Source organism: Vigna angularis, chromosome 3 (assembly GCF_016808095.1).
Source record: "Vigna angularis cultivar LongXiaoDou No.4 chromosome 3, ASM1680809v1, whole genome shotgun sequence".
NCBI lineage: Eukaryota > Viridiplantae > Streptophyta > Magnoliopsida > Fabales > Fabaceae > Vigna > Vigna angularis.
In genome coordinates, this window is record NC_068972.1 from 11,081,647 (window position 1) to 11,106,835 (window position 25,189).

General features: G+C 32.3%; 4 protein-coding genes across 5 annotated transcripts; 3 read left to right on the forward strand and 1 right to left on the reverse strand.

The window, feature by feature from the left end:
- Nucleotides 1-307: 307 nt before the first annotated feature.
- LOC108341232 (pentatricopeptide repeat-containing protein At3g23020) lies at nucleotides 308-3,670 on the reverse strand. Its single transcript, XM_017578922.2, has one exon. The coding sequence runs from the start codon at nucleotides 3,149-3,151 to the stop codon at nucleotides 680-682; it is 2,472 nt and encodes an 823-aa protein (XP_017434411.1). The 5' UTR covers nucleotides 3,152-3,670; the 3' UTR covers nucleotides 308-679.
- Nucleotides 3,671-3,810: 140 nt separating this feature from the next.
- LOC108343287 (general transcription and DNA repair factor IIH subunit TFB1-1) lies at nucleotides 3,811-17,483 on the forward strand. 2 transcript variants are annotated; one of them, XR_008247633.1, is made up of 21 exons: nucleotides 3,811-3,953; nucleotides 4,038-4,159; nucleotides 4,251-4,329; nucleotides 4,526-4,587; nucleotides 4,809-4,869; nucleotides 5,389-5,497; nucleotides 6,330-6,405; nucleotides 6,697-6,792; nucleotides 8,368-8,412; nucleotides 9,920-9,976; nucleotides 10,091-10,246; nucleotides 10,339-10,404; nucleotides 11,563-11,686; nucleotides 12,335-12,391; nucleotides 12,471-12,583; nucleotides 12,924-13,115; nucleotides 13,291-13,404; nucleotides 13,642-13,719; nucleotides 15,763-15,822; nucleotides 16,291-16,338; nucleotides 16,476-16,545. XR_008247633.1 is itself a non-coding variant. In XM_017581472.2 (21 exons), exons 2-21 carry the CDS (start codon nucleotides 4,079-4,081, stop codon nucleotides 17,232-17,234), a joined length of 1,770 nt encoding a protein of 589 aa, XP_017436961.1. In that variant the 5' UTR covers nucleotides 3,812-3,953; nucleotides 4,038-4,078; the 3' UTR covers nucleotides 17,235-17,483. The 2 variants fall into 2 exon arrangements, 1 of the variants encoding a protein (XP_017436961.1); XM_017581472.2 differs by lacking the exon at nucleotides 15,763-15,822 and adding an exon at nucleotides 17,148-17,483 and having other exon boundaries at nucleotides 3,812-3,953; nucleotides 16,476-16,544.
- A 1,034-nt stretch (nucleotides 17,484-18,517) lies between these two features.
- LOC108342304 (probable glutathione S-transferase) lies at nucleotides 18,518-19,479 on the forward strand. Its single transcript, XM_017580063.2, has 2 exons — nucleotides 18,518-18,868; nucleotides 18,967-19,479. Exons 1-2 carry the CDS (start codon nucleotides 18,560-18,562, stop codon nucleotides 19,324-19,326), a joined length of 669 nt encoding a protein of 222 aa, XP_017435552.1. The 5' UTR covers nucleotides 18,518-18,559; the 3' UTR covers nucleotides 19,327-19,479.
- A 4,045-nt stretch (nucleotides 19,480-23,524) lies between these two features.
- LOC108342478 (probable glutathione S-transferase) lies at nucleotides 23,525-24,524 on the forward strand. Its single transcript, XM_017580262.2, has 2 exons — nucleotides 23,525-23,872; nucleotides 24,030-24,524. Exons 1-2 carry the CDS (start codon nucleotides 23,564-23,566, stop codon nucleotides 24,387-24,389), a joined length of 669 nt encoding a protein of 222 aa, XP_017435751.1. The 5' UTR covers nucleotides 23,525-23,563; the 3' UTR covers nucleotides 24,390-24,524.
- Nucleotides 24,525-25,189: the final 665 nt, after the last annotated feature.

Consider the following 25,189-nt stretch of genomic DNA (forward strand, 5'->3'; position numbering starts at 1 on the left):
TGGTAGTAGTGTGATTTTCCATTTCAAAGATTATTTTTAATTAATCTTATTTTCTTAATGAAATGGTGGTAGTACGATGTCAAAACAATGAATTGCTAATTACAATTAACGTAGGCTGAACAAGTGCTTCAAGATCAATAGTCTACTGAGAAATTATTGTTTTACTAATGATAACAAGAAATTTATATAATAACGCTTAAAAATATTCTCCATCTCTATTTTGACAATTCAAACCCTACAAGATGCGCATATTTTTCCAAAAAAGAACGTAATTTTCATCAAGTGATAGCAGAACATAGTCAAAATAGAAGAAGTTGAGGAATCTTTCCTTATCACTCTGACAAAGGGATTTACTCACATAATTTATACGAGGGTTTCATGAAGAGCACTATTTTTTCTACAATTTTTACACTTGAGTCTATATCACGGTCCATCCAAATTTAAAGATTTTCTTGGATTCGTTCTGGCTGTCATTGGTTCGAAGTCTCGGACTAAAACATTTCTTGGTCTGTATTTGGCAAAAGGTACAAGGTGATCTTCATACCTCCATCCAGAGTCGGAAGGAAATTTGAATTGGTGAAAGATTGGGTGCATCAACCTGGTCCAACTCTCGTCCTTTAAGCAATCAACTGAGCTTTGTATGTTTAAATAAGAAAGGTATAAGTTGAAGAGCATATATCTAGTCGTGATCAAAATCATCTACTTCAAGAACACTTTCGAGTGCAGACATCCATGCCGGCAAACCGTTGGAAGCATCTTTTTTCACTAATACTTCTAATTTGCCAACAGCCTGCCTTGATACTCCATATCTGAGCAAAAGATTTCCAAGCGATCTAAAACTAAAATTATCAACAGGAATGGAAGCACTTAACATTTCCCTAAAAGTCTCCATTGCTTCCTTGGGTCTGCCAGCAATAGCATACAGGTTAAGTATATTGTTATAACTTAAATCTGTCAAGTGTCCCAATTTTCTTATCTGCTTTGCAATTTGAATGGCTTCATCATACATCTCCATTTTCTTGTACAAACACAGCATCATCGTGAAAGTAAATTCATTCACAGCTCCATTTTCCTTTAATATCTCATATATCTCTTTTGCTTGGTCAACCATTGATCGCTTAACATAAAGAGCAATCATACTGTTTGAAGAATAAACAGTTGGAGCTTCTTCTGATAATTGAAGCAACTTGTATGTTTCTTCTGCCTTTTCCAGGTTGTCAACTTTGGCATACAATTTGATCAAAGAATTATATATTACTGTATTCCCTGGCAAGCCAGCTTTGTTCATTTCATCAACATAACTTATGGCTTCTTTAACCCTTCCAACGTCAGAGAAAACATTGATCAATATGCCGTAAACTATAACATCAGGCTCCACATCATGGTTAATCATTTCCCTGTATAAATCTTCAGCGATTTCCAACAGGCCTAATTTTGCAAAGCTAGAAATCACTGCACAGTATGGGATGCAATCACTTACTAGCCCTGCCTCCTGCATTTTTTTCAGATAAGTTTTGGCAACATGTGGCTGGTCAGCACTGGCCAAAATTTGTATGAGAGTAGTATAGCTGCATCTATCTGCAACTACGCCATGTTTTTCCATACTATCAAACAATTGACATGCCTTCTCATAGCATTTCCCCACGCCATAAGCTTTAATCATCACGTTGAACTCAAGGACACTGAGATTCTTCCGTTCTTGGCACAAAATGAAGACTTTCTCAGCTTCCAAAGTATACCCACGTTCCCCATATGCATCAATGTTGGAAGCATAGGACTCAGATGTCATATTTCCAGTTAGATGAAACCTCAGAAACCATAACAAGGACCTGTCGAGCATTCCTGCTTCTATGTACATCCTAGTCAACGCAGACTGGGTATATTGGTCAACTTCAAGACCCCGCTCATCCATTTCTCTTACAAGCTCTTCTGCTTCATGAACCATTTTCCTTATGGAGTATGCATACAAGAGAGTACGGTAACTCACAAGATCAGGCACGAGGCAGGCTTCCTTCATTGCTTCAAAATACTTTGTTGCCCTACCTATATCATTATGCTTAGCATAAAGAGAGATAAGAATATTATACGTTCTTGTGTTAGGCGAGCATCGCAGCTCTTCCATTTTCTGGACAAGCAAACTCACTTCCTCTAGTTGTCCATGGTTTCCACAAATGTGAATCATCGTATTGAACGTCACTGTAGTGGGTGCCACACCTCGTTTAAGCATCTCCATTAAAGTCTCGGATGCCTCTTTAAGTTGACCAGCCTTTCCATACGTATCAATCAAGGTATTATAAGTATGCGAGCTGAATGAAACATCAGCACACGCCACCCTTTCATCCAATTCCCGAGTATCCACCCCTTCATCATTGATTCTCAAAGGTTTGCTTTTGCTCCTCAAAGGTTTACCCGAAGACCACTTTTTAAAAAACTCCTCGGCTTTCTGAAACTCTCCTGCTTTCTTATATAACTGAACAACAATCACCATAGTGACCTCATCAGGCTCCACCCCATTTTCCAACATCATGTCAAGCCAAAAGAGCGCCTCTTCCCTGCGCCCTCCTTTGCTATAAACATCGATCAAAGTTCCATAAGTAGAACTGGTGGCAGCAATGCCTCTGGCATTCATCTCATTCCACAAACTCTCCACGCGTCTCCACTGGCGTGCCCTCCCAAGGCTCCTCAGCGTGATGTTGTAATGAATCACGTTTAATTCGTGACCTTTCTGCTTAAACCACTCAAAAATCTCCAAAGCTCTATCCCACCTCAACTGCTCCTTCAAAATAATGCTCCTCTCCTTGTTATTAATCCTGTCTTCCCACGGCCCAAGGGCCTCATCCACGTCGAGAACCGCATCCAAGGCTTCTAAAATCGCGGGAATGCATCCACCGTAAGAGACGCGTTTCGTCGAACACTTGGTGTGCGACTTCTCCGGTTTTCTCTTTCTGGGAACACCCTCTTCCGAACTCTGCACTGGACCGCATTTCTTTAAATTGGTCTCTGGCTTAACCGTGCCAGTTCCGTTATGAAGAGGGAGTCTCTGTTTTCTGCTTGTGGGGGTAACTTGCTCGGGCTTCTCTGACAGAAGAACCGCGTTTGCGTTTGAGAGGAGAGGTGTGTGAGTGTACAATAGCTGCAGCTTCAGCAACATTGCTCCGAACAGAAAGAACAACACTTCAGTGTTAGTTCACCGCAACACACACAACATGAGATATCCAAGTTTCGTTATTGCCGATTTTGGTTTTTCAGTTTCAGAGAGTCTTCTCTGAGTTGTGGACTACCTATGGTACAACGCTCCGTTTTAAACTGTCTTGGAACCATTTGATATTTCTGGTTGTTCCAGTTTTTCTTTTTTTCAACTATAACTTAATGTCTTTTTTAATACTTAAAAATATAATATAATATAAATATTTTTTTTTTGTTTTAACTGTTTTTTTATACAAGGGTTTACACATACTCAAAAAATGATTTTTTTAATAAAAATAAAAAATAAATTAAATGCATTTCCTGCCTTTTTACTTAAAACAGGGTCATGTTCTATAATGATTCAAGTGCTTTGTACAGATTTTGTTTGTTTACTTTAACAATCCAAAACAATTTTTCAATGCTTTAAAAAAATTAACATGAAAAGTGGGATTTATAATTTCTTAAATAATTTAAAACAACATTAAATTACACAGCCTTTATTATTTTCACAAAATACAAATATATATATATATATATATATATATATATAGATATATATGTTGATTATTTTATATAGAAAAATTAACCGTTGTAACAAGTAGACGACGGATCCGAAGTTAATTTTACAGGGTTAATTTAAGGAATCATCGTGATGATCCTTTTTGTGAAAATTAGAGTGTGGAAAAGCAGAAGCATAGTGATTATAATTCATCGTCTTCTCTCTACACTGCGCCGTTCTGAGTCTTTCTCAATCAGCCAAATGCGGAGTATAGCTGCTTTTTCAATCATCACTCGCTCGCGAACTCCATGTTTCTGTTTTTTTATTCTGGATTTTTTTTGTTTGGTTGCAGATTAATCTTCTGAACTGTACGCGATATCGGAGTTCGAAACGATGTCGTCGGGGCAAGTGGTTAAGCGTGTCAAATACAAAGCCACCGTCAAAGACCCTGGCACCCCCGGCGTCCTCAGATTGGTGCATTCGCATTGTCAACTTGTGCTATATTTTTGTGAAATCTCGTTTTCGCGTTGAGATTTTTATGGAATTTCGTTCGCTTTCTCTGCAGACTCAAGAAAAGTTCGTTTTCAAGCCCAACGATCCTACCTCCAACAACAAGCTTGATGTGGAGTTCAGATTTATAAAGAGTATTTTTTATTTTTTGTTTTCGTATTTTCTTTCCTTAAACTGACTGTGAAGTTTCATATGAACTTTTATTGAATTGTGTAGAAGTTATGGACCTCCGAAAGTTATTGACCTCACAATCTCAGTGTTTTAGTGATACCGCGTATGCATTACTTTTGATTTTCATTTTTTTGTTTTCTCCGCTGGAAAAAATTGTAGGTCATAAACACACTAAAGAGGGATCAGGCAAACCGCCATGGCTTAACCTTACACATGCACAGGTTGTTCTTTTGTTACTTTTTAATCTTGTTGCTCTTGTTTACATTTGTTCTGCTATTTATGCTGCTGAGTTGGTTCGATCTTTTTTTTCTTCTTTTACTTTTGAACGCTACTCAATTTGAATTTTGAATGCCTTTTATTTACTTGGGAATACTACACCTGACATGCTCATGCCTCTTCCTTTTTGTATGAATTTTTATCATATTACAATTTGATGTTCCAGGGAAGTTATATATTCGAGTTAGAAAGTTTTGCAGATCTTCATGTTTGTCGAGAATTGGTGGGTAAGTAACTTACTTTGGCTACTGCCAAACAGAACCGAGGCATGGTTTTGCTGTTTCTATATGCTTAAAATTTTATCCTGTGGGCTTCTTTAACTTGCTTTTGTAATTCTTGAGTTGTCACGTCATGTAGCTTATCATGAAGGCCTGCTATGTTGTTTACTCATTTGATCGGCTTAAGTTTATCAATTAAGCATGTTAAATCAGTAAAAAAAGTTAATTAAAATATGATTTCAGATGCATAGCATTAAATATTTATTTCCCTCGTATATTCATATGCCAGAGAAGAAAATGGCGCCAGATTTCCTTTTTCTTGAATTTTGGGATGCATTACCCCGTTCCTTTTTTTTCTTTAATGCAGTTTTCTTAGGATTGAAAAATGACATGGTAAATTTAATATTAGAAGGAAGTTTTGAATTGTTGTTATTTTTTCTTTTATTCCTTTTATTTATGCATATTATTTTTTTATTTTCAGTTGTTTTGTATATCTTTCCTATAATGATGTTTTATCTGTTTGAGCAGGTATTGCCCTTAGCAAGCATGTGCAAGGAGAAGCTACAAAAGTTATTTCTGAGGAACAGCTAAGCTCTGCCGAAATGACTCTCAGGATAAAACTATTGCAGGAAGATAGGTATTTGGTTTAAAATAATGCACTTTAACTTTTAAGAGAAAGGATTAATGATTAATGCATGCCAGGGATACTCCATCCAGTGTCCACCCATCACACATGGTTAACCACGTGTGTAAATATGGTTATTTGCCTTACAGGTGTGTCATAGTAAATACATGTGATTGTATGCAATTATTAATTTGTACTTGTAGCAATAATAGTTAAATGTTTCACAAGTGGTTAATTGTATTGTGAGGTTATTGAAATGTCTGAGTAATAATTGTTAAATTTTCGTCTCATATGTTTACGGGTAGAGGAATGTATGCATATAATTATAAATCTGTACTTGTGACAATGGTGGTTAGATATGTCTTACACAAGTAGTGCAATGATGTTATAGAACTGTCTAATTGTGATTAAATCTTCCTCAATAATCAGGAGTAAATGAATGAGGTTACAATTATAAATATGTACTTATGCTCTAATGGTTCATTATGTCTCACAAGTTGTTAACATTGCCCAAGGCTATTTAAATATCTCATGGTGGATGTTGGAACTGGACAATTATAATTTTTCAAAAGAAAATAATTATTTATTCGTGATCTTGCTCTATTATGATTCAAGTTCTTTTGCAACTAAGACCATTTAGACATGGTCTCTGTGGTATTGTGCTGTTATCTTAAATTGTCCTTTTATAGTTTTCTTGCTCAAATTCCATGCTGTATAATAAATTAGGAACTCAATCTGTTCACTTTTCAATATTATTTTTTGTCTACTCTAGATGTTATCATGGTTTGAGATATTCCTCATTTCCTTCAATGTTACTAATTTTGTTGAAGTGTACCTTTTGCAGCAAGTTGCAGACACTTCATAAGGAACTTGTAGCTAGTGGTAAGCTTACAGAATCAGAATTTTGGGCTACTAAGAAGGTAAAGATATTCCCAACATCAATGATGTTGATGATTGGTTTCTATTATGATTATTTGAATAAATTTTAGGCATGAAAAATACTGTGGAAAGTACTTTTGCAAATAAAATAGTGTGAAATATATGGTCTTCTACAGAAGTTTCACAATTAGATATTTAAAGGCATCATGCAGTCTATTGACTTTTTTCTACTTTTGTTTTCATACGGATATTCTTAGCCTCCAAGTTTCTTGTAACTTTCTACTATTCATCTTAATGAATTTCTTCTTTTATAATTTTAATATGCTCTACAGAAATTGCTGGATCAAGATGAAAGCAGAAAGTTAAAACAAAGGATTGGATTTAAAAATTCTCTGATATTTGACACAAAGCCTATGAGTGATGGACGGGTATGATACCACCTCTCCTTCTGCACTGATGCTATGTCTTTATGAATGCACTTACTTGGATGTCATGATGAGAACATTGCAGCTCAATAACCTCAAATTCCAAATTTCATTGTATTAATAAAAAAATCTTACTCCTCTCTTATAATTTGCAAAACTCAGCTTTTGGAAGCTTTTAATATCTAAAAATACTATGACAATTGCACATTCAACTTCACAAAATACAGTTAACTTTGCACATCAAAACAACTTTAAAAAACTAATTAACTAGTAATTTGTTTTAGTAATTTATGAAAACTTGAATCAAGTAATTTTTTTTTGGGAGAACGTATTAGCTGTGTTTTCTATGAGCAGAATCCTTATCGTGCCTATTACCCTCATTTCTTACTGTACTTAAAAAATGTTGGTTGAATTTTTCATGATAAAACTTGATTAACTATCTTTGATGCTTGGTTTGTTACTTCTAATGGAGTTAAAGTCATTTTAATGAATAATGACAATTTTCTAAATCTAACACCGACTATACTATACGAACTGCAATATTCACATTCCCAATAATGTTGTTATACATTCATTGTCTTTTATTTTATCGTATGAGTGAATAATGACTCATTGCATTTATTCAACAAGAACATATCACATCTTAGTTATGTACCACTGATGGGCTTGTAAAAGCTGGATGTCATTGGCATTCAACATTTTGGTATTTGACAGGGGTGGCAAAACGAGTCACACGGGTGACTAATGTTGTGTGTCAGTGAGATGAGAGAAAGAACTAAAACAAACAAATAAAAAAAACCAATGATAAGGGCCACACGGGCCAGCCCGTTTTCTCATGCTAAAATGGGTTACGGGCAATGTGCAGCCAACGGGCTGACAGGCCAAATGGACTGGGTTGATACGAGTTGATAAGTTTAATATCCTAACCTGACCCGTGCTTTTGCACATGGGTTGATTGGTCAGCCCGTCGGACCTGTCCCGTTTTTTCTACCCCTGGTATTTGACTTGTCAAGAATAAATTGTATAAGAAGCAAGGAGTGGGTCTAGATTTTCTGATTTATTTATGAGATCTCCATGAATGTATTTAATAATTATGGACTATCTCTCCTTAAAGGAAATTGTTTTCTAATGAAAGTTGAAGAAACATGTAAAATGTATTATTATTTTACATTTTCAAATCCCCTATTGTTTTCTTAATTCTAAAAACTGAGAACAGAAAAAAAATTATTTTTTGGCTTTTGGAAGTTTAAAAATTATTTGAAAATTTTAGTGAAATGTAGGTCCTAAATTGAATTTTGAATATTAAAATTAATAACCTCGCAAGTCCTACATCCTTTTTTTTTTTCATTGTTATCGTCGTATCTATAACAACTATTAAAATCTCAACAAGATAGTTTGATGTATATGACCAACCCCATCTAGTGAGATAAGGGTTCTTTATTGTTACTGAGCTTTTATTTAGTGTTTGTGAATTTTAAATCCATGTTTAGGATCTCTAAACAGTTTCTGTATTTTTTTTTGGCTTCTAATGCGTGGATACGATTTTAAACTAGTTCTTTTCCCTTGTTCTTCTTTCAGATAAACCAGGTTAAATTTCAGTTGACACCAGAGATTAAATATCAGGCATGCTTCTTACTCTGTTTAACTAGATTTTAAGCTGAATCTTGAATTTTTAGATTCTGTGCTGTAGGTGATTATACTATTTGGTATTTGTTTAGACTTTTATGCACTGCCCGGAAACGAGGGCACGGTGGGTATAGATTGACAGTCATTTTGACAAAAAGCTTATGCATGTAATTTTAACTTGATGACAACAACCATTAATTGAATGCAATTACACTCACCTTTCCATGTGCATATGATATTTTAGACAATTATTTGAAGCATACTTTTTTAGCTTTCTCATCTTTTTGTTTGTTTTCTGGCGCATTGTGCATGCAATAGTTCATCATATTGATATCAAATGGAAGTGATACAACAATTAGTTTTACTTAAAAAAGGAAGTGGTGGTTTCATTATGCCTCTAGCATTGGGCTTCCTTCCATGTGGTCGGGTAAGACTTGGTTATTGTTGTTGTTGATGATGTCAAGTCAATAAATAGAGTGATAACTTTCAATTTTTGGGCCAGTTGGTCTAGTTGGTAAGGACCAGACTCATATCTCATGAGGACAAGGACATAGTTCAAGTCCTGCTGCCGATGTGAGGACCTTGTTGGTGGATAATGTGTAAGTATCTTTATAAGTAGTCATAGAGCTTGGAGGCCTGCCCTGGCCTTGGGGAACTTCTGGGAGCTAACTCTTCTAGTTTTTTCTGTAACTAAGCAAAACACACATTTTCTTTACCATTTCTGAGAATCAGCATAATTAATGTTTAAGGTAAAATATTTAGCACTTGAAAGCCTGTTATATAAGATTGTAATTGTTTGAGCCTTATATTGTATGGAATGATCTTTTTTGGGGTGTTGGAGTTGGTTACTTCTCTGTTTAAGAATGTTTAGATGGTTTCTCAATCAAAGGCTACAATTCAAATTGGAAGATGAAATGAACTTACAAGATTAGTAATTACACTAACTAATGCTTCAAAAGGATTTTTTAAGTTTGGTTTTGGAAGTTCAAGGAGGGTGGTTTTGAGCTCAAACAAAGTTTAGAATTTAAACTGTTCATTTTTAATGTGGTGGCTCTCTTTTCAGTTTGATCATGGGTTGAGACTGGTATTTGGTTTTTGACATATGTTTTAACTTTTCCTTCTATCTCTGCATGTGGTTTCTTTAGCATGGTTTTGTTAGGATATATTGCTATACTTAAGAATATATTACGGAATAATTTTGTTTGCTATTGGACCAAGAAACCTTGTGAGTTGTTTGCTTATTTGGCTGCTGAGGTTACCACTTAGGATTCTTATTGCATTTTGGGCTTAAAATAGGTTTATTTCACTGTTAGAGATTATGCAGCCTAATTATATATTTATGTTTCGTTTGGTTCCCTAGTATTTCTCTGCATTGGTTGGAAGGGTTTTGTTTTGATTATACTTGTACTTCATTCATTATTTCAAATATTCATTTCTTATTTAAGGGGAAAAAAAATTGAATGTCTATTATCGTTATTTTATTTTTGCATTTTTTTGTTTTCAGATTTTCGCCCTCAAACCTGCTGTCCATCAGGCGTTCCTCAATTTTGTACCTAGTAAAGTATATTGAAAATCTTGCGGTGTTTGTTATTATCTTCTGCAATAATTTATGTGCAATATCAAGCATTATCCTTACTAAATTATTTCTTTTCCCCCCATGGTCTCCAAATTCAAGATGAACGAGGTAGATTTTTGGAATAAATACTTCAAAGCTGAGTATCTCCATAGCACCAAAAATGCGGTTGCAGCAGCTGCCGAGGCTGCTGAAGATGAGGATCTTGCTGTCTTCTTGAAAGATGATGAGATATTAGAAATTGAAGCTCGAAAGAAGGTCTTTGTCATCTTTCTCTTTAATTTTTATTCTCATTGAAGACATTTTAGCTGCATTCTCCATTCCATTTATATTGATATGTCTTTTTGCAGGTTCGACGTGTAGACCCAACTTTAGATATGGAAGCAGACCAAGGAGATGATTACACACATCTTCCTGTACGGTGAATGAAACAATTCCTTAATCTCAAATCTTAATAATGTATTGTTTCACATTTTATGTGAGTTCACCCCTTTTAAAGTAAATTTTCAGTTCCAATATATAATCACTCTTAAGAGTTTACCTAATATAAAAAATATTAAAATGCCGACAAATAACATAATTTAACATTTCAACTCCATAATAAAGCAAAATAGCAAAGCTCCAACCTGTTAACGAAGTGTGTTGTACATAACTTCTACACCAAGTTGTGTTTAAAATTCATAAAACATAAGTTCTTAAAATCATAGCATTTGAAAAAAGCAATAAAGGTCTAATGTTTTCGAATCTAGACGTCCAATCCTTTGATAGCATTGTCTCCAAGATCAATTTTTTGTGTTTTCTAGGTTCATACAAAGAAAAGAAATCACTTACATTTGGAGATGAATGACTTATTTTATAAGATATTTAACTAGACAGATGAGAAAAATTGATGTTATGATGTTTGATTATGAATGGATGACTTAAGAAGGACATAATGTTGATGAAGAGAATGTTCCTTGGGGTAAAGACGATGGTAGCAACATTGTATCTGTTGGAGGAAGTTCGAATAATCCAACTCTTGAATTTTATCTTCATAATTTGGAAACGGATGCCAATTTTGATGGTGCACATTTTTCATCTGAGAAAGAGCTCAGTAGAGATGGTGATTTTGGAGATGATGTTATTGGACATGGAGATTTGAAGACATTAGTCCTTTTTTGGTTTTCTAAAGGCTATCATTTTAAGAACTTGGGTTTGAATTATTTATGCATGATTTGGTGTAGTTTGATCTTGTTTAGAAGTAATGTACTTCAAAATTTTGTTATTTTATTACTGTGGTTTTGATATTTTGCTTTACAAAGTTGATATGTTTAATTATTATGTTATTTAATCTATTATACTATGTAAAGCCTTGCTAGTTTACTAGAAGAGTTTATGGAGCCTCCACTAGTTGTTTACAAAAGCTGTCAAGTCTCATACTATATATATGATTTAAATTCCGTACCTTATGCTGTTAATTGTTTAGTAGTTAATTCGATTCAAATGTTCTGTTGTCTATTTATGCTTCTGGTTCAGAAGTGCTAGATTTGTGTTGAATTCCTGTGTGTTGACCTTTTGCTCTATTTGATGAGAAGGATCATGGGATCTTCCGAGATGGTAGCAAGGAAATATCTGAAGCCCAAAATTCTCTGTATAAGAGAACATTGTTGCAAGATCTTAATAGACAAGGTGCAGTTGTTCTTGAAGGAAAAACTTTAGGTAATTTCTTCTCTTCAAATTGATTTTTTCAGTGTCTACCAAAAACAATTTTGTTTCATAATTTTGTGTTCCCATATCGTAATATATGTTCCCTAAATATTATTTTGTCTAATATGTATATCAGTAGTCAGACAAAAATTGTCTTCAGTGGTAAATTTGTAAGATTGGCAAATACTAATAATGCCTGTCATAATTAAATTATTTCCTTGTGATTAATTTACTTGACTCTTGTAGCCATATTGAAGTTGACTTTTAATTATTTCTCGAGCACATATACCAAAGTGAAGGGGGAGAGACTTCCTTGATTTGTATTATGATATTATCACTTTTCTGCTATTTGTTTCACTTCAAATTTGTCTGAGGACATTTTAGAGGTTGTGAAGAATTGTGATTTGCAAATTGGAAAAGCTCAGCTTTTAAGAATCTTAAATTTGTTTTCTGTTCTCATTTATGTTGACAAATTTTATTGTCATTAAGTGTTACCTTGACCAAGAGTAAGACACATTTTAAAAGCATTTTCCCAAAGTCAATTGAGAACTTGGAGAGTAAAATGCATTCACATCTGGATAGTTCACATCTGGATAGTTGCAACTTTGTTATGGCCATATGGTCTGGTCTGATGAGTCAAATTTCAAAATATAAATGTAGATATGGAAATGGAACACCCAAGAACAGTAGCCGAAATTCTTGCTCGAAGAAAACAGAGTTAGTACGGCTGACTTTTTTCTTTCCTTTTTCCTATCTGTTCACATGGAGAAAATTCTTATTTCATTTCTCTGTGTAGAATCTGATGAGGTTGTAGGCGATGAGGAGAGACAAAACAGAATTTCCAAGATGACCCCGATTGAAGATCTTCAGGCACAAGATGATCATCATTATGCACCACTCTGTATCAAGGTTCAATATTTTCTCAAGAATTAGATGAACCATGTTTATTATAGTGATAGTGAATAACTTGATTTATAAAATTGGTGCCCATTGGGGCAGGTCTGGAAGTATTAAATACACGCTAACAAATGCTTTAAATCTATTAAAAGAGCAACCACTGAATAACTTGTGTACTTTCAATGTAATAATTACTTCTTCAGTGAAAACTTTCTGTAGATGACTTATTGTCACTTACCTATGGACTTAGAATAGAAAAAACCCATAAATAATTTACTAATTAATAATTAATGTCTTTTTTTGATAAAATATCTGTTAAGTGTTCTGACTTATGTATTTGTTTCATAATCAGGACCCTCGTGACTATTTTGATTTTCAACAAGCTAATGCAGTAAAAACTTTAGATGATTCCCAACCTGGAATGGAGCAAATGACATGCAGTTTGGGTTCTGAGGAAGCCTATGGTTCTTTGATGTCAGCTATATCTAAAATCCAAGCTACTGGATTAAGGGATCCTCTCTTTAGTCCTGACGTCGCTCTTAAGGTAATATATATTTGCATCACATAATTCTATATTTGAAAAGAATACCATTTTTTAATAATTGACAGGTGTATATGGTTAATCTCTCAATATTTTGCTTAGAAACATTTGTTTTGTTTCTTTTGTAATAACAAATATTCTTTCCTATTGAAAATGAAAGCCATTTATTTTTTTCCAGGTACTTCATGGATTGACTAAAAATATCTCAAGCACCAAATATCATCTTGGGAAAACTTCTCAAGAGAGTGTCCTTGATATATTGCCCAATACTACCAAGGAGAAACTACTAGATGTAAGTCATCCACAATTGTTTGAGGTCTTCGAGAAGGAAAACAAAATATAACGAGTGGAAAGAAAATAAGAAAAGAGCAGAGGATAATCTTTTGGACTTCTATTTGCGCATTGAGATATAGCATTTTGGCATTTATTTTCAATCTTTAGTTTGACTTTTCATAACTTTTGTATTTTCTTATGGGGTGTTTCTGAATTATTGTATTTATATTTTTCATACATGCTCCATTCTTTCCAGCATTGGGTCTGCAGTCAGGAATTGCTTAGGCACTTTTGGTCTTCATATCCAGTTACAACTCAAAACCTTGTTAATAAGGTAAATGTTGATCTTTTGTGATTTAAAAGATCTTTAAATGCTGATTCTGATGCATGACCTATCTAAATATCGCTCCAATGGAATGAGTCTGGGATGTGGATTTGCTTGCAATTATCTCTTTTCCTGTTTCATTTTAAAGAGCAGTATGTTCACTTCGTGTTTATAAATTATTACGGTTTACATTGCAAGAAGTTTCTATTTGCTTACATGTAAGTCAAGCAGTAAACCAGTTTGTCAAAAAATTATTACAGTTTACACTAGGGCACCACCATGTTCCTCCCTTGAGAATCATGGAATTACGTCCAATACTAATACTTTCCACTTTAACACCAACATGGTAATGCACACATAAGCCCTTAAAGCAACTAGAACAATTAATCAAAATAGCATACTAGAATAAATAGAAATGGCGGCCAAACAGAAAACATCAACACATTATGAGCAAGACCGAACACCCTATAAATGGGGGAGATCGAATGGTATCTCACTTTCCAATGGACAGGACCAAACGGTCCATAAAAGATAAGCCTGAAGAAGTGGCCGAACACTATTTAGGACTAACCACTAAGAGAAACCGAACGCTAGGAGCTTTGGCAGAGCACTTAGAGCTTTGGCCGAACGCTATGAGCTTTGACTGAGCACTTAGAGCGTTGGCCGAACACTTAGACTTTGGCCGAACACTTAGAGCTTTGGCCGAGCACTTAGAGCTTTGGCCGAACACTTAGAGCCTTGGCCGAACACTTGGAACCTTGGCCGAACACTTAGAGCCTTGGCCGAACACTTAGAGCCTTGAGACCGAGTGCCAGTACAAAACCGAACACTCATTAAGAGACCGAACGGTCATGAACTAGTAAGACTCAAAAGAGACCAACCCAGTTATGACTGAGAGCAGCACAAGACCGAACGGTCAACTGCAGCGTTCTACATAATTCTGCAGAACTCTGCATAATTATGAGCATAATCCAACATGACCATTTCTAACCATTTTTACTAACTTCTAACACCCTTAATTCTTGTTTTATACTTAATTAAACTTATCTAAATGATTCTAAACATTCCTACTACCATTCTAAAGTGATTAAAACTCAAATTCAACTCTAAAACATCAATTTTCCCAACCTAGGGACCCAAAACCCAATCCCACGGATTTGCACCTAGTTTGATCAATTTAGTGACTCAAACAAGTCACATTAAGGTGGCTAAGACTGCCCCAACAGCCCAGTTGCGCTTTAGACCCCAAATGCCCAAAATCACTACCTCACTTCCTCTCAAAGTGACCTAAAAACCACAAAACTCCAAATTTCTATCCAACCAAAAATATACCAGATTTCACACTTAAATCACTTCCAATTGGTCAATTATAGCAATTCAAACCCATCCAAATCAATTCCAAACAGCTCAACACAGGTTCATGGATTTCTCATATCAACACATACAATACAACATACTCAAAATGCAAAATACAACTCCAAACAAGGCACCAATTCAGAATCCAATATACATACACTTCATGCAAGAAATTTAAAGAAGTATTCTAGCTCTCCTTACCTTAGTGTAACTTGACTAGATAGCTCGCAAGAACACCCCAACAGTTCCTTCACCGCAAGAACTCAATAAAACCCTACAACCTCCCAAAATGGTGATGGAAGCAGGTCTTAGAGCTAGAATGGAGTGGAAAAATGGAAATGGAGAAAGCTTAAGGCACATGCAACCAGCAAAATGCATGTCGCAGTTCAAGAACGAAGAAGAGGTTGCATGGAGGGACTTACCAGCTTAGAACCCGAAATGAATCGGTTAGCTTCGAAGCCCACTACGTTGCGGACGTTTTCACGGCACCTAATCAAAGATTAAACGGTTCAGAGAAGAGATTTGGTAGAGAGAAGATAGAGTTGTGGTAGAGAGAAGGTAGAGAAAATCTGAAACTGAGTTTTAGAGAGAGACATAATGTTTAAGCTAATGGACCAGGATGTTTTAAATGGGCTTTTTAAAGTCTGGTCCCATTAACTTAATAACCTTTTTGCTCTTTTAAACTCTATTTTTCAGGCCTTCACATTTTGAGTTTGCTATGCCGTTACAGACATTTGATGATCTGTTTCCCACTAGGTAATTGTCAGCAAACAAATTATCACTTAGCTTTTCAAATTGGGTCTAATAATTCCTTTTACGTCTCTAACATTTGCCTGACAGAAAAACCTGTTTGTTTTAGGATTTTAGTAACTATTGAACTGATTTCTAATGGTCAGGTAAACTTACCAATCATCAATCTATAACTTATTTTTGTTTGAAGAGTCAAGAAACAGGCTTTGATACCATGTAAGGAACCCTGCTGGTCCGAGCAATTAAGCTGGGACATAAGTTTGGTGTTTTATGATCAAAATTGCAATATAAGTATTCTATGTCAGATAGCCATTAGATGACTTTAGAGGGTTTTTCCTTCTACGTGCCGATGGTGGTAATTGGATCACACACTCATTATAGTGTAGATATGTTTGTAGTGATGCATTGAGAAATTTTTATGAATTCCATTTTATTATATATCTAATGTTTTTCTCACTCGTGAACTAAATGCAGACAAGAAGACTGAAAGATTCCATATCACAAATATATTCTAAACTTGAGGTACGCTTTTAGCTAAAGCCTCTTCTAGATTTTCTCCCTGCTCTAACGCGTTTTCTTTTATTATGTTAATTTTTTGTTACCTGCATTAATTTTATTTGAAGAACTTAGTGTTTCTACTTTTCTTTGTTGCTTCTTAGGAAATAAAGGTATCTGCATCGTCAGACTTACGGCACCAGGTTTCCCTCGTTGTCCATCCTATGCAGCAGGTGAGCACAACATCTCATTGACCATGTTCATTTCTTCGTGATTTTCAAACTCGATAAACCACTTCCTACGTGATGAGTTATGTTTTGGTTTAGATATGTCGAGTTCTTAGCAACATGATTTAATCTGATCTTTGTCCTTCAATTTTTGTTTGTTGGTTTTCATAAATCTTATAGTTCTAGAAATTGGCTTACCTCTGTCACCACTTAGTGAGGATGTGGCATGAAGTTTGACATGTTACTTGGCAACGGTTTAATGTGACATGTTTAGATGCATGACACGTCAGTTAGCGGTGGTAAACATTTTTTAGATGTTTAAATATTTAGCAAAAGAGGCCAACTGAAGATCTTTTGGAGGATTAAAACAAAATTCAGTCATATTTTCAGGACGTGCTTCATAGATTTTTCCTATTTTAAAATTTCCTCTCTGAAAAGGTTTTCTGTTTTTCCTGTATAGGTGTTTTGCAGCGATTGACTGATGTTATTGTTCAGTTCAATTTAGTGGATAGTCCATGCCCTTTTTTTCATTGTCTTTGTTTTTTCTGTATCCTTCTTGTTTATTACATCTTATGGAAGATTAAGGGATACGAACAATTTTTTACTCAGGCTCTGGATGCTGCCCTGTTGCATTATGACGCTGACATTAAGAAAAGAAATGCAAGAGGCTCAAAAAAGTCTAATGGTTATGTTTAGGAGAATGTTTTGGTCTCCCTTCACAGCGACCAACATACTATTACAATTTAGGAATGTAAGTTCCATCAATTTTGCCGTGACCAAAAACCAGAATGGCTATTTTATCTCCATATCATTATGAAATGAATGTCCATGAGACTTAGTCAGCAAGAGTCTTCCTAGATTGTTAACATGTAACCTATAATTACTTGTTAACACTGGCCCTTGGAAAAGGACGAGTTAATTCACAAGTTTCCTGCTTCTTCTTCACCCTCTGTCTCCCTGTACTATACCTGCTTCACTTTAGCAGTACATAAAACAAAGGATAAGTGAATAACACTGTTTACGAATTGCTTTCTGCGTTTTCAATGACGGAAATAATTTTACTGCATTGTGCTTACTAAATTTAGTATATTTGTGCATACTCTCATGTTGACAACTTGAAATTCTCCAATAGTAATTTTCTTTTTTATTAAGAAAAAGAAATTCAACTAGAACTACAGAATGTATTGATTAGCAGCATAAATGGATTTTAAAAAAAATATATGCATAAGCATAAACTAGTAGGGGTTCATAAAGTCGTCGGTGTTTACTATAATTATAAAGTATGATGGCGTAAGTTAAAGTTATAGGTAAAAATCTGTAAATTAGGTCTATGTAATGTGGTATGGTTATATTTTGAAGATTAAAATGGTTGTTTATTTTAATTATAGTTATTAGATTAGTAAATGATATTACACGTGGCTTATACACACTGCTGAGAAATTGGTGCCAAGAGTTTTCACACTATTTTTGTTCACCCAAAATGTCATGAAAATCGAAACGGTGATAAAAGGTATTATAATTTACATGAATGAATAAAAGTTGTTTATAATAAAATTGTAAAAATTAATTCCTTTTGTTTTTATAATTACATGAAATTTTTTATGATTTAATAATTTTTTTATTTTAATAATCATTATAATAAAAAAAATTATAATTTTGTTATCGTAAAAGAAAGAGGGACACATCAGTCATAATAAAGTGAATGATGTAGATGCTACCAGTGATGCAAGCACTTACGATGGCATCGATCCAGTGATTTCCCATTATCACATTCTGAAACTTTTCAACACCCAGACTCCGAAATTCACCACTCTTGTTCAGAGCCACATGGCATTACGTTTATAGTTGCTTTAAATATTATATTTTGTTTATATCCGTCTTAACGTTTCATTTTATTTTGTATTTAAAAAAACAAAAGACGTGCTTCGCAAGGACAACAACATATTTAATTTAATTTAAGGCATGGATGAATATATATAAAGAGAGGGTTAGGAAGATGAAGAGAATGAGAAAAAGAGAAAATGGGAGAGGTGAAGCTACATGGGTTTTGGTACAGTCCGTTCGCATTGAGGGTGAAGTGGAGCTTAAAGCTGAAAGGTATTGAGTATGAGAACATTGAAGAGGATCGATTCAACAAAACTCCTCAACTGCTTCAATACAATCCTGTCTACAAGAGAATCCCCGTTCTCGTTCATGCTGGAAAACCCATTTCTGAATCCATGCTCATAATCGAATACATCGATCAGGTTTGGCCTCAACATCCACTCTTACCTTCTCATCCCTACCACAGAGCTCTCGCACGATTTTGGGTCAAATACTCTGATGATCTGGTAATCACTTTCACTTCACAATTCACAATTACTTTAATAATAATCTAATAATAGTTTAATAATACTGACACGACAACATTGGTATCAATTTTTTAAAGACCGAGGGAGTCAGAGCACTCTATCGTAGCAAAAATGTGGAAGAGAGAAAGAAGGCCATAGAGGATATTTGGGAGCATTTGAGAGTTGTGGAAGATCAGTGTTTTGGTAAGGAAAACAAATTCTTTGGAGGAGAGAGTGTTAATGTTGTGGACTTGGCTTTTGGGTCCATCATCAAATATATTACTGTGTTGGAAGATATCTTTGAAGAGCAAATTCTTGAAGCACAGAAATTCCCTCGTTTGTATTCATGGTTTAATATCTTCAAATCTGAACCAATCATCGCAGAAATCTTACCTGACCAGGATCAAATGGTAGCTTTTCTTACACCTCGTAGAGAACAAATTCTGGCATCGTCGTGAGAAAAGAAAAATAGTATAGCTCTTATATGTATGACCACCTTTTATTTAGGTTTCTTTCATTATAATTATGAAAGTAATAAAGGCTTGAACTTAGGTTTGTGTAACTATAATTATGAAAGTAATGAAAGTTTGGGATTCATAATTATGAACCTACTTTATTGTCTTTTAATGTTTTCTGTCATAATTATTCTTCTAGTCCAAGAACTAGAAACTAATTCTTTAGTCTTGTTAATAGTAATCTAAACATATTAATTAGCTTTAATATATATATATATATATATATATATATATATATATATATATATATATATATATATATATATATATATCAGCATTCAAAAGTCATAAAAGAGCATATGCAAATATCTTAGTGACTAATTAATACTTTTTTCTTTTTCTTTTTCTTTTATTACGAGTGATCTAGAGCATGGAACTAGAAAAAAATTATCTGAAACCAATTTTTTTAAACATATATATAGTTTCATAAAAAATTATTTTAATAAAATATTTAGAATTTTAATCACAGTCATCAAAATACTGTTTTAGATATTAATCGTATATAAAATTAAACCTTTTCTAAATAAAATTCTGTATTGTAAACATTGATCCCTTGATCCACATGTTACCTAAAATATTTATAAATTTGTAGTCAAATTTTGTGCATTAACCCTGAATTTTCCAGAAAAATGTGATATCAATTATGTTCTTAAAAATAATAAATTAAAACGGCATGGGTTATTATTTAGATTATAGAATTACTTTATACAATTTAGATTTACTAGATCTACACAATAATAAATATTCATTATACATTCAGTTCATATATACATTTTAGAAACAAAAGAAAAATTATGTTTATATCTATACATAATATCAACATCAGACACACATATTTTAAACTAATATATACAATAAAAGAGTCATAGAAAATTCACCTTAAATTAAATCATAATAAAAATGAATTAAAAACTTTGTCACGTAAAAATTTCTTCTGTCATTTTATATAAAAGAAAATTTATTTATCAACATTTTCATCACCGATGAGTCATCAATGTTTCATTCTAGTTTAACAAGAAAACTACACTATCAAAATCAGTAGCATCCATTTCATCATAATTATAAAAAAAAGCATCATCTTCATAAACAAAGTTTTTATATTTCCTTGCTTTTAAGATGTTTTGGTGTATGATAAGTATGACTCTAATAGCCTTTGTTACCACAATTATAACATATATTTTCTATCTTATTTGTCATTATTTTTTTCTTTGTTAACATTATTGTTCCACTTAATATGATAAATTTCTTTTTGAAATTTTCTTTATAATAATATCTACCACCAATCACTAACACGACGAACAAGGCCACGATCATAACCATGAAAAAAAGAATTAGATAATTGTTGCATTCACTTTTGGGAATGAAACATATAATCAATTGAGATTTTTTTTCATCAAAATCTTATTGTTTTGTTCAACTACAAGATATAAATAATTTTAGAATTGTGAAATCCTTTTCACGATATTATTATTGTAAAATTATTGTAAAAGCAAATTAATTACTCCAATGTTTTATTTCTTTCTTTAGTGACATCACCAAAACCCATTATATATAAATGTATTTCATCATCTAATATCTATATTCAATATAAATAATTCTTTCTCGTAATATAGGGCCACAAATTCAAATTTTATAAAGTTTGAAATGATTAGAACTAACACATAAATATTATAATAATTATTTCATGCATGAAACTATAAAATTACTATAACAATATTAAATGTTAAAAAAATAATTAAATATAAATAATTATTATAATAATAATAATTAGACATGATAAAAATTGATAAATTCAAATAATTATTATCACAAAAATAAAAATATAAGATAAAATTGTAAACGAGAAAAAGATTAAAAAGAGTCTTAGTTTTCCCACAACATTGTCCTTAGAGAAAAAATGTTTGCAAAAGGATTGTTCTTAAAGAGAAAATTTTCCTACTAGTTGTTGATTAGAACATTGTTTTGATAACGTGTTATAAAATAAAGCTTATAATATAGAGAGAAAAAAAAGAGGAAGAGAACATAAGAGAAAATGTAAACTAATTTTCTATGTGCATTATATATTGCTACTAGTAAAAGTTTTATTTATAGATACAAAATGTAACTAAAAAATTATACAAATCAAATAATTAATACAAATATTTAAATAGTGTAAAGAGTAATAAATTATATGAATAATTGTAACAAATTAATCATATAAATAACTATATCGAACCGATCATATAAGTAAATATAACAAATTAATTAACAATCATTCATTCATAACAAAATTAAAACTATTTATACAAGTATAATTTTTAAAATAAAATTGTCTTTAAAAAATAGATTTTTCCATGTTTTGTTATATTTTAAATTAAGTTTTTCGATTATTTTAAAAATGGTTACACCATTTTGTTATAAAAAATGTCATTTGTATTCTAATTATTTAAGTTAGACATCATAGTTTTGTAGATATTTTTTTAACATTAAAAATCGTTTAACCAATTTAAAAATAATCAAAACTCAATATAAAAAAACTTGATATTTAATCTAAATTAATTTTTATTATACTTCTGTTTTTTTTGTTTGATTTAAATTAAAGATGAAAAACAAATCCAACGACATATTATATCTGCGTATAATATTATATAGCAGTTTTTTGATGATTTAATTATTATATTATAAGTATAGCATGTTTATATTTATTAAAGCATGATAATAAACTTATATTATAACATAAAATTACGTAATTTATTCATAAATATGAAAGAAAGTTAAAAGTATATATATATTTATAATCATACAAAAAATAGCCATATATTTACTTTTTTTTATATTTTTTCTAATAAAATATTTAGTAAATTTTAAAATATATTCAACAAGTTACCTACCGTATATTAATTTAATGAATTCAATTTTTATATTAAATTAAAATCAATCAAACTTAATCTCATTTTGATCTTTGCATTTGATTCAAGCAAAAAGTTGAATATAAAAACAAACTTCAAACCTCTGCTGTATATTTTATTTCACTTTGAAAATTCTTTGGCGGCTGTAAAAAAATTCAGTCAGCCAGCCAGAGTAGGTTTACAATCTTCACTGAGACTTACGCTATTTGCCTCTTTTTTCTTTTCCTTAATAAGTATAATAAAGGATTTTGACTTAAAAACTTTATATATATTGTTTAAATTATTTAGTTGTTAATAAAGTAGTTTACTAATTATAAAAATAGTTTTTTCAATAATAAATATAAAAATAATAAATTTATCATACTTGATGATTTATGATTAAGTGATAAAATTATTTTTCACTCTCAACATATTATTAATGTTTTAATTATATTTCTCACTACTAAATTAATATCAGTGTCTTTGTTATACCCATTTCCATTTCTTTAAGTTCATACTCTATTTTTTTAAATGGTATAAACATCATTAATAGATAGTTTTCTTTATTCTGTATTAATTTTTTAAAATTGGAATAAGAAAAAAAAAGTTGAACTTTCATTTTGATTTGTTTACTTTTCATTTCTATAGTTAACAGATAAAAGTATGAAAGAAAGAGAATAAAAAGTTGGTCTGAAGAGATAATATTCTTAGAAATGACAAGATTATTATATTAAAATAATAAAAATCATTACGATATAAAATATGCAAGGACATATTTATTCATTTGTGACGTAAGCCATTACGACAACTCCCGTTGACTAGATAAGGCCTATATACTATAATATTATGAACCTTAAATACCAAAACTCATGTATTTTACGCAAGGACTAATAACCTTGTACAAAAATTAGGAAATTTTATCATCAAATAGTATACTATATATAAAAGGTAATATAATATTTGAAGTTAAAATTTCTTTTTTACTTTATAATTGATTTTATTGTATATTCAAGGATTTAACTTCTCTGAAATATTAAAGATTAAGAATTTAATCATTGTTGGGAAAACAATTAACATTCTAACACATCTATAATTTATTATGAAAATAATGTTTCAAGTAACAATCAATAAAGAGTCCTCCTACTACACGGATTCCAGCAGATTTACATTTTTTTTATACTTTTCGTTGTTGAAACTTTTATTGGCAATTAATATTTATTTTATTTGTGAAAGTTGTGGTAGATCGGATAACCCCATGGATAGATGAGTCTGATATAAATAGGTTAGTGTTGGATTTGGAAAAATAAGGCAAAATGGGAGAGGTGAGGCTTCATGGATTTTGGTATAGTCCCTTTACTTTAAGGGTGGTATGGACCTTGAAGTTAAAGGATATACCATATGAGAATATAGAGGAAGATCGCTACAACAAGAGTGTTCAACTTCTTGAATACAACCCAGTGCACAAGAAAACTCCAGTGCTAGTTCATAATGAAAAACCTTTATGTGAGTCCATGATTATTGTTGAATACATAGATCAGATTTGGCCACACAACCCATTGCTTCCTTCTGATCCCTACAACAGAGCTTTGGCACGGTTTTGGGTTAATTATACTGAAGAAATGGTACTTCTTCAAAACCTCCACATTTCTAGTTTTTAGTTTTTCATTATCATCATGAGTCTGTGCATCTATACAACTATAATCTTCATTTTATTACATTAGCAATAATTAATTCAGTGAACCTTGCTAAATGACACTTGTGTCGGATGAACTTTTGAAGTTCGCTGCAGGTGTGAAATTCTTCCGTAGCATTACTGATGAAGAACGAGAAAAGAGCATGGAGAATCTATGGAAGCATTTCATGGTTGTTGAGACTCAGTGTTTTGGTGATGAGAAGAAAATTTTTGGGGGAGAAATTATTAACATTGTGGACATAGCTTTTGGGTCCATGTTCAAATTTCTTGAGGTTGCAGAAGATATTATTGGAGCGAAGGTCCTTCAAGATGAGAAATTCCCTCAGCTGTGTTCCTGGTATAATAATTTCAAGAATGTTCCTGTTATTAAAGAAAATCTCCCAGACCACGAGAAAATGGTAGCTTTTATTAAGATTATTAGAGAGAAAAACTTGGCATCTTCCTAAGAAAATGGTCTTCAAAGAAACAAATGTAATAAATGTGAGTGTTAATAAAAGAGTGGCGTGTGAGTCAACCCTCTAAGTATCTGAAAAGTTATTATAATGTTAAGCATTTTCTTTAGTGTGTGTATATATATAGATATATACTCTCCGTCTGATGCGTAAATAGTCGTGAATACAATAGTTACTGAATCTCTCTACGATACTCATACCATTCTCATATTCTTTAACTCATATTATACTCTTACAAAATCTTTCCATAATACTCATATTATGTTCAGATGCATAAATTCAAATCCAATAAAATCCATTGCAGAAATTATACAAAATAAATATATCACAAAATAAATTAACAATACTAAAAGGGTTAAATATATTTTTGGTCTCTTAACTTTCAGTGAAAATTGGAATTAGTCCCTCTTCAAAACTTTGGCCTAATTTAGTCCCCAAACTTTAGAAATGTGTGAATTTAGTCCTTTTAACTAAATTTTGTTAGGTTTATTTGATGTTTCAAGCGCGTTTCATGATAGCATTTGAGTTGTTTACACCGTTTGACACATTTTTGCTTCAATGTTCACTGAGAAATGCGTTTGAAACATCAAATAAAGTTAACAAAAATTGGTTAAAAGGACTAAATTCACATATTTTTAAAGTTTGGGGACTAAATTAGTCCAAAGTTTTGAAAAAGGACTAATTCCAATTTTCGCTGAAAGTTAAGGGACCAAAAACATATTTAACCGATAGTAAAATATCACCATAAATGGTTACCGGAGAAGAATCAAATGTTTGACGAATCAAACTCACCA

Excerpts from the sequence above, each read along its gene's own strand:
- LOC108341232 (XM_017578922.2), bottom strand. The coding sequence starts at position 3,151 with ATGTTGCTGAAGCTGCAGCTATTGTACACTCACACACCTCTCCTCTCA.
- LOC108343287 (XM_017581472.2), top strand. The coding sequence starts at position 4,079 with ATGTCGTCGGGGCAAGTGGTTAAGCGTGTCAAATACAAAGCCACCGTC. Across the intron at positions 11,687-12,334 it reads TCTTGAAGGAAAAACTTTAG|ATATGGAAATGGAACACCCA; the intron begins GTAATTTCTTCT and ends ATATAAATGTAG. Across the intron at positions 12,584-12,923 it reads ATGCACCACTCTGTATCAAG|GACCCTCGTGACTATTTTGA; the intron begins GTTCAATATTTT and ends TTTCATAATCAG.
- LOC108342304 (XM_017580063.2), top strand. The coding sequence starts at position 18,560 with ATGGGAGAGGTGAAGCTACATGGGTTTTGGTACAGTCCGTTCGCATTG. Across the intron at positions 18,869-18,966 it reads TCAAATACTCTGATGATCTG|ACCGAGGGAGTCAGAGCACT; the intron begins GTAATCACTTTC and ends AATTTTTTAAAG.
- LOC108342478 (XM_017580262.2), top strand. The coding sequence starts at position 23,564 with ATGGGAGAGGTGAGGCTTCATGGATTTTGGTATAGTCCCTTTACTTTA. Across the intron at positions 23,873-24,029 it reads TTAATTATACTGAAGAAATG|TTCGCTGCAGGTGTGAAATT; the intron begins GTACTTCTTCAA and ends GAACTTTTGAAG.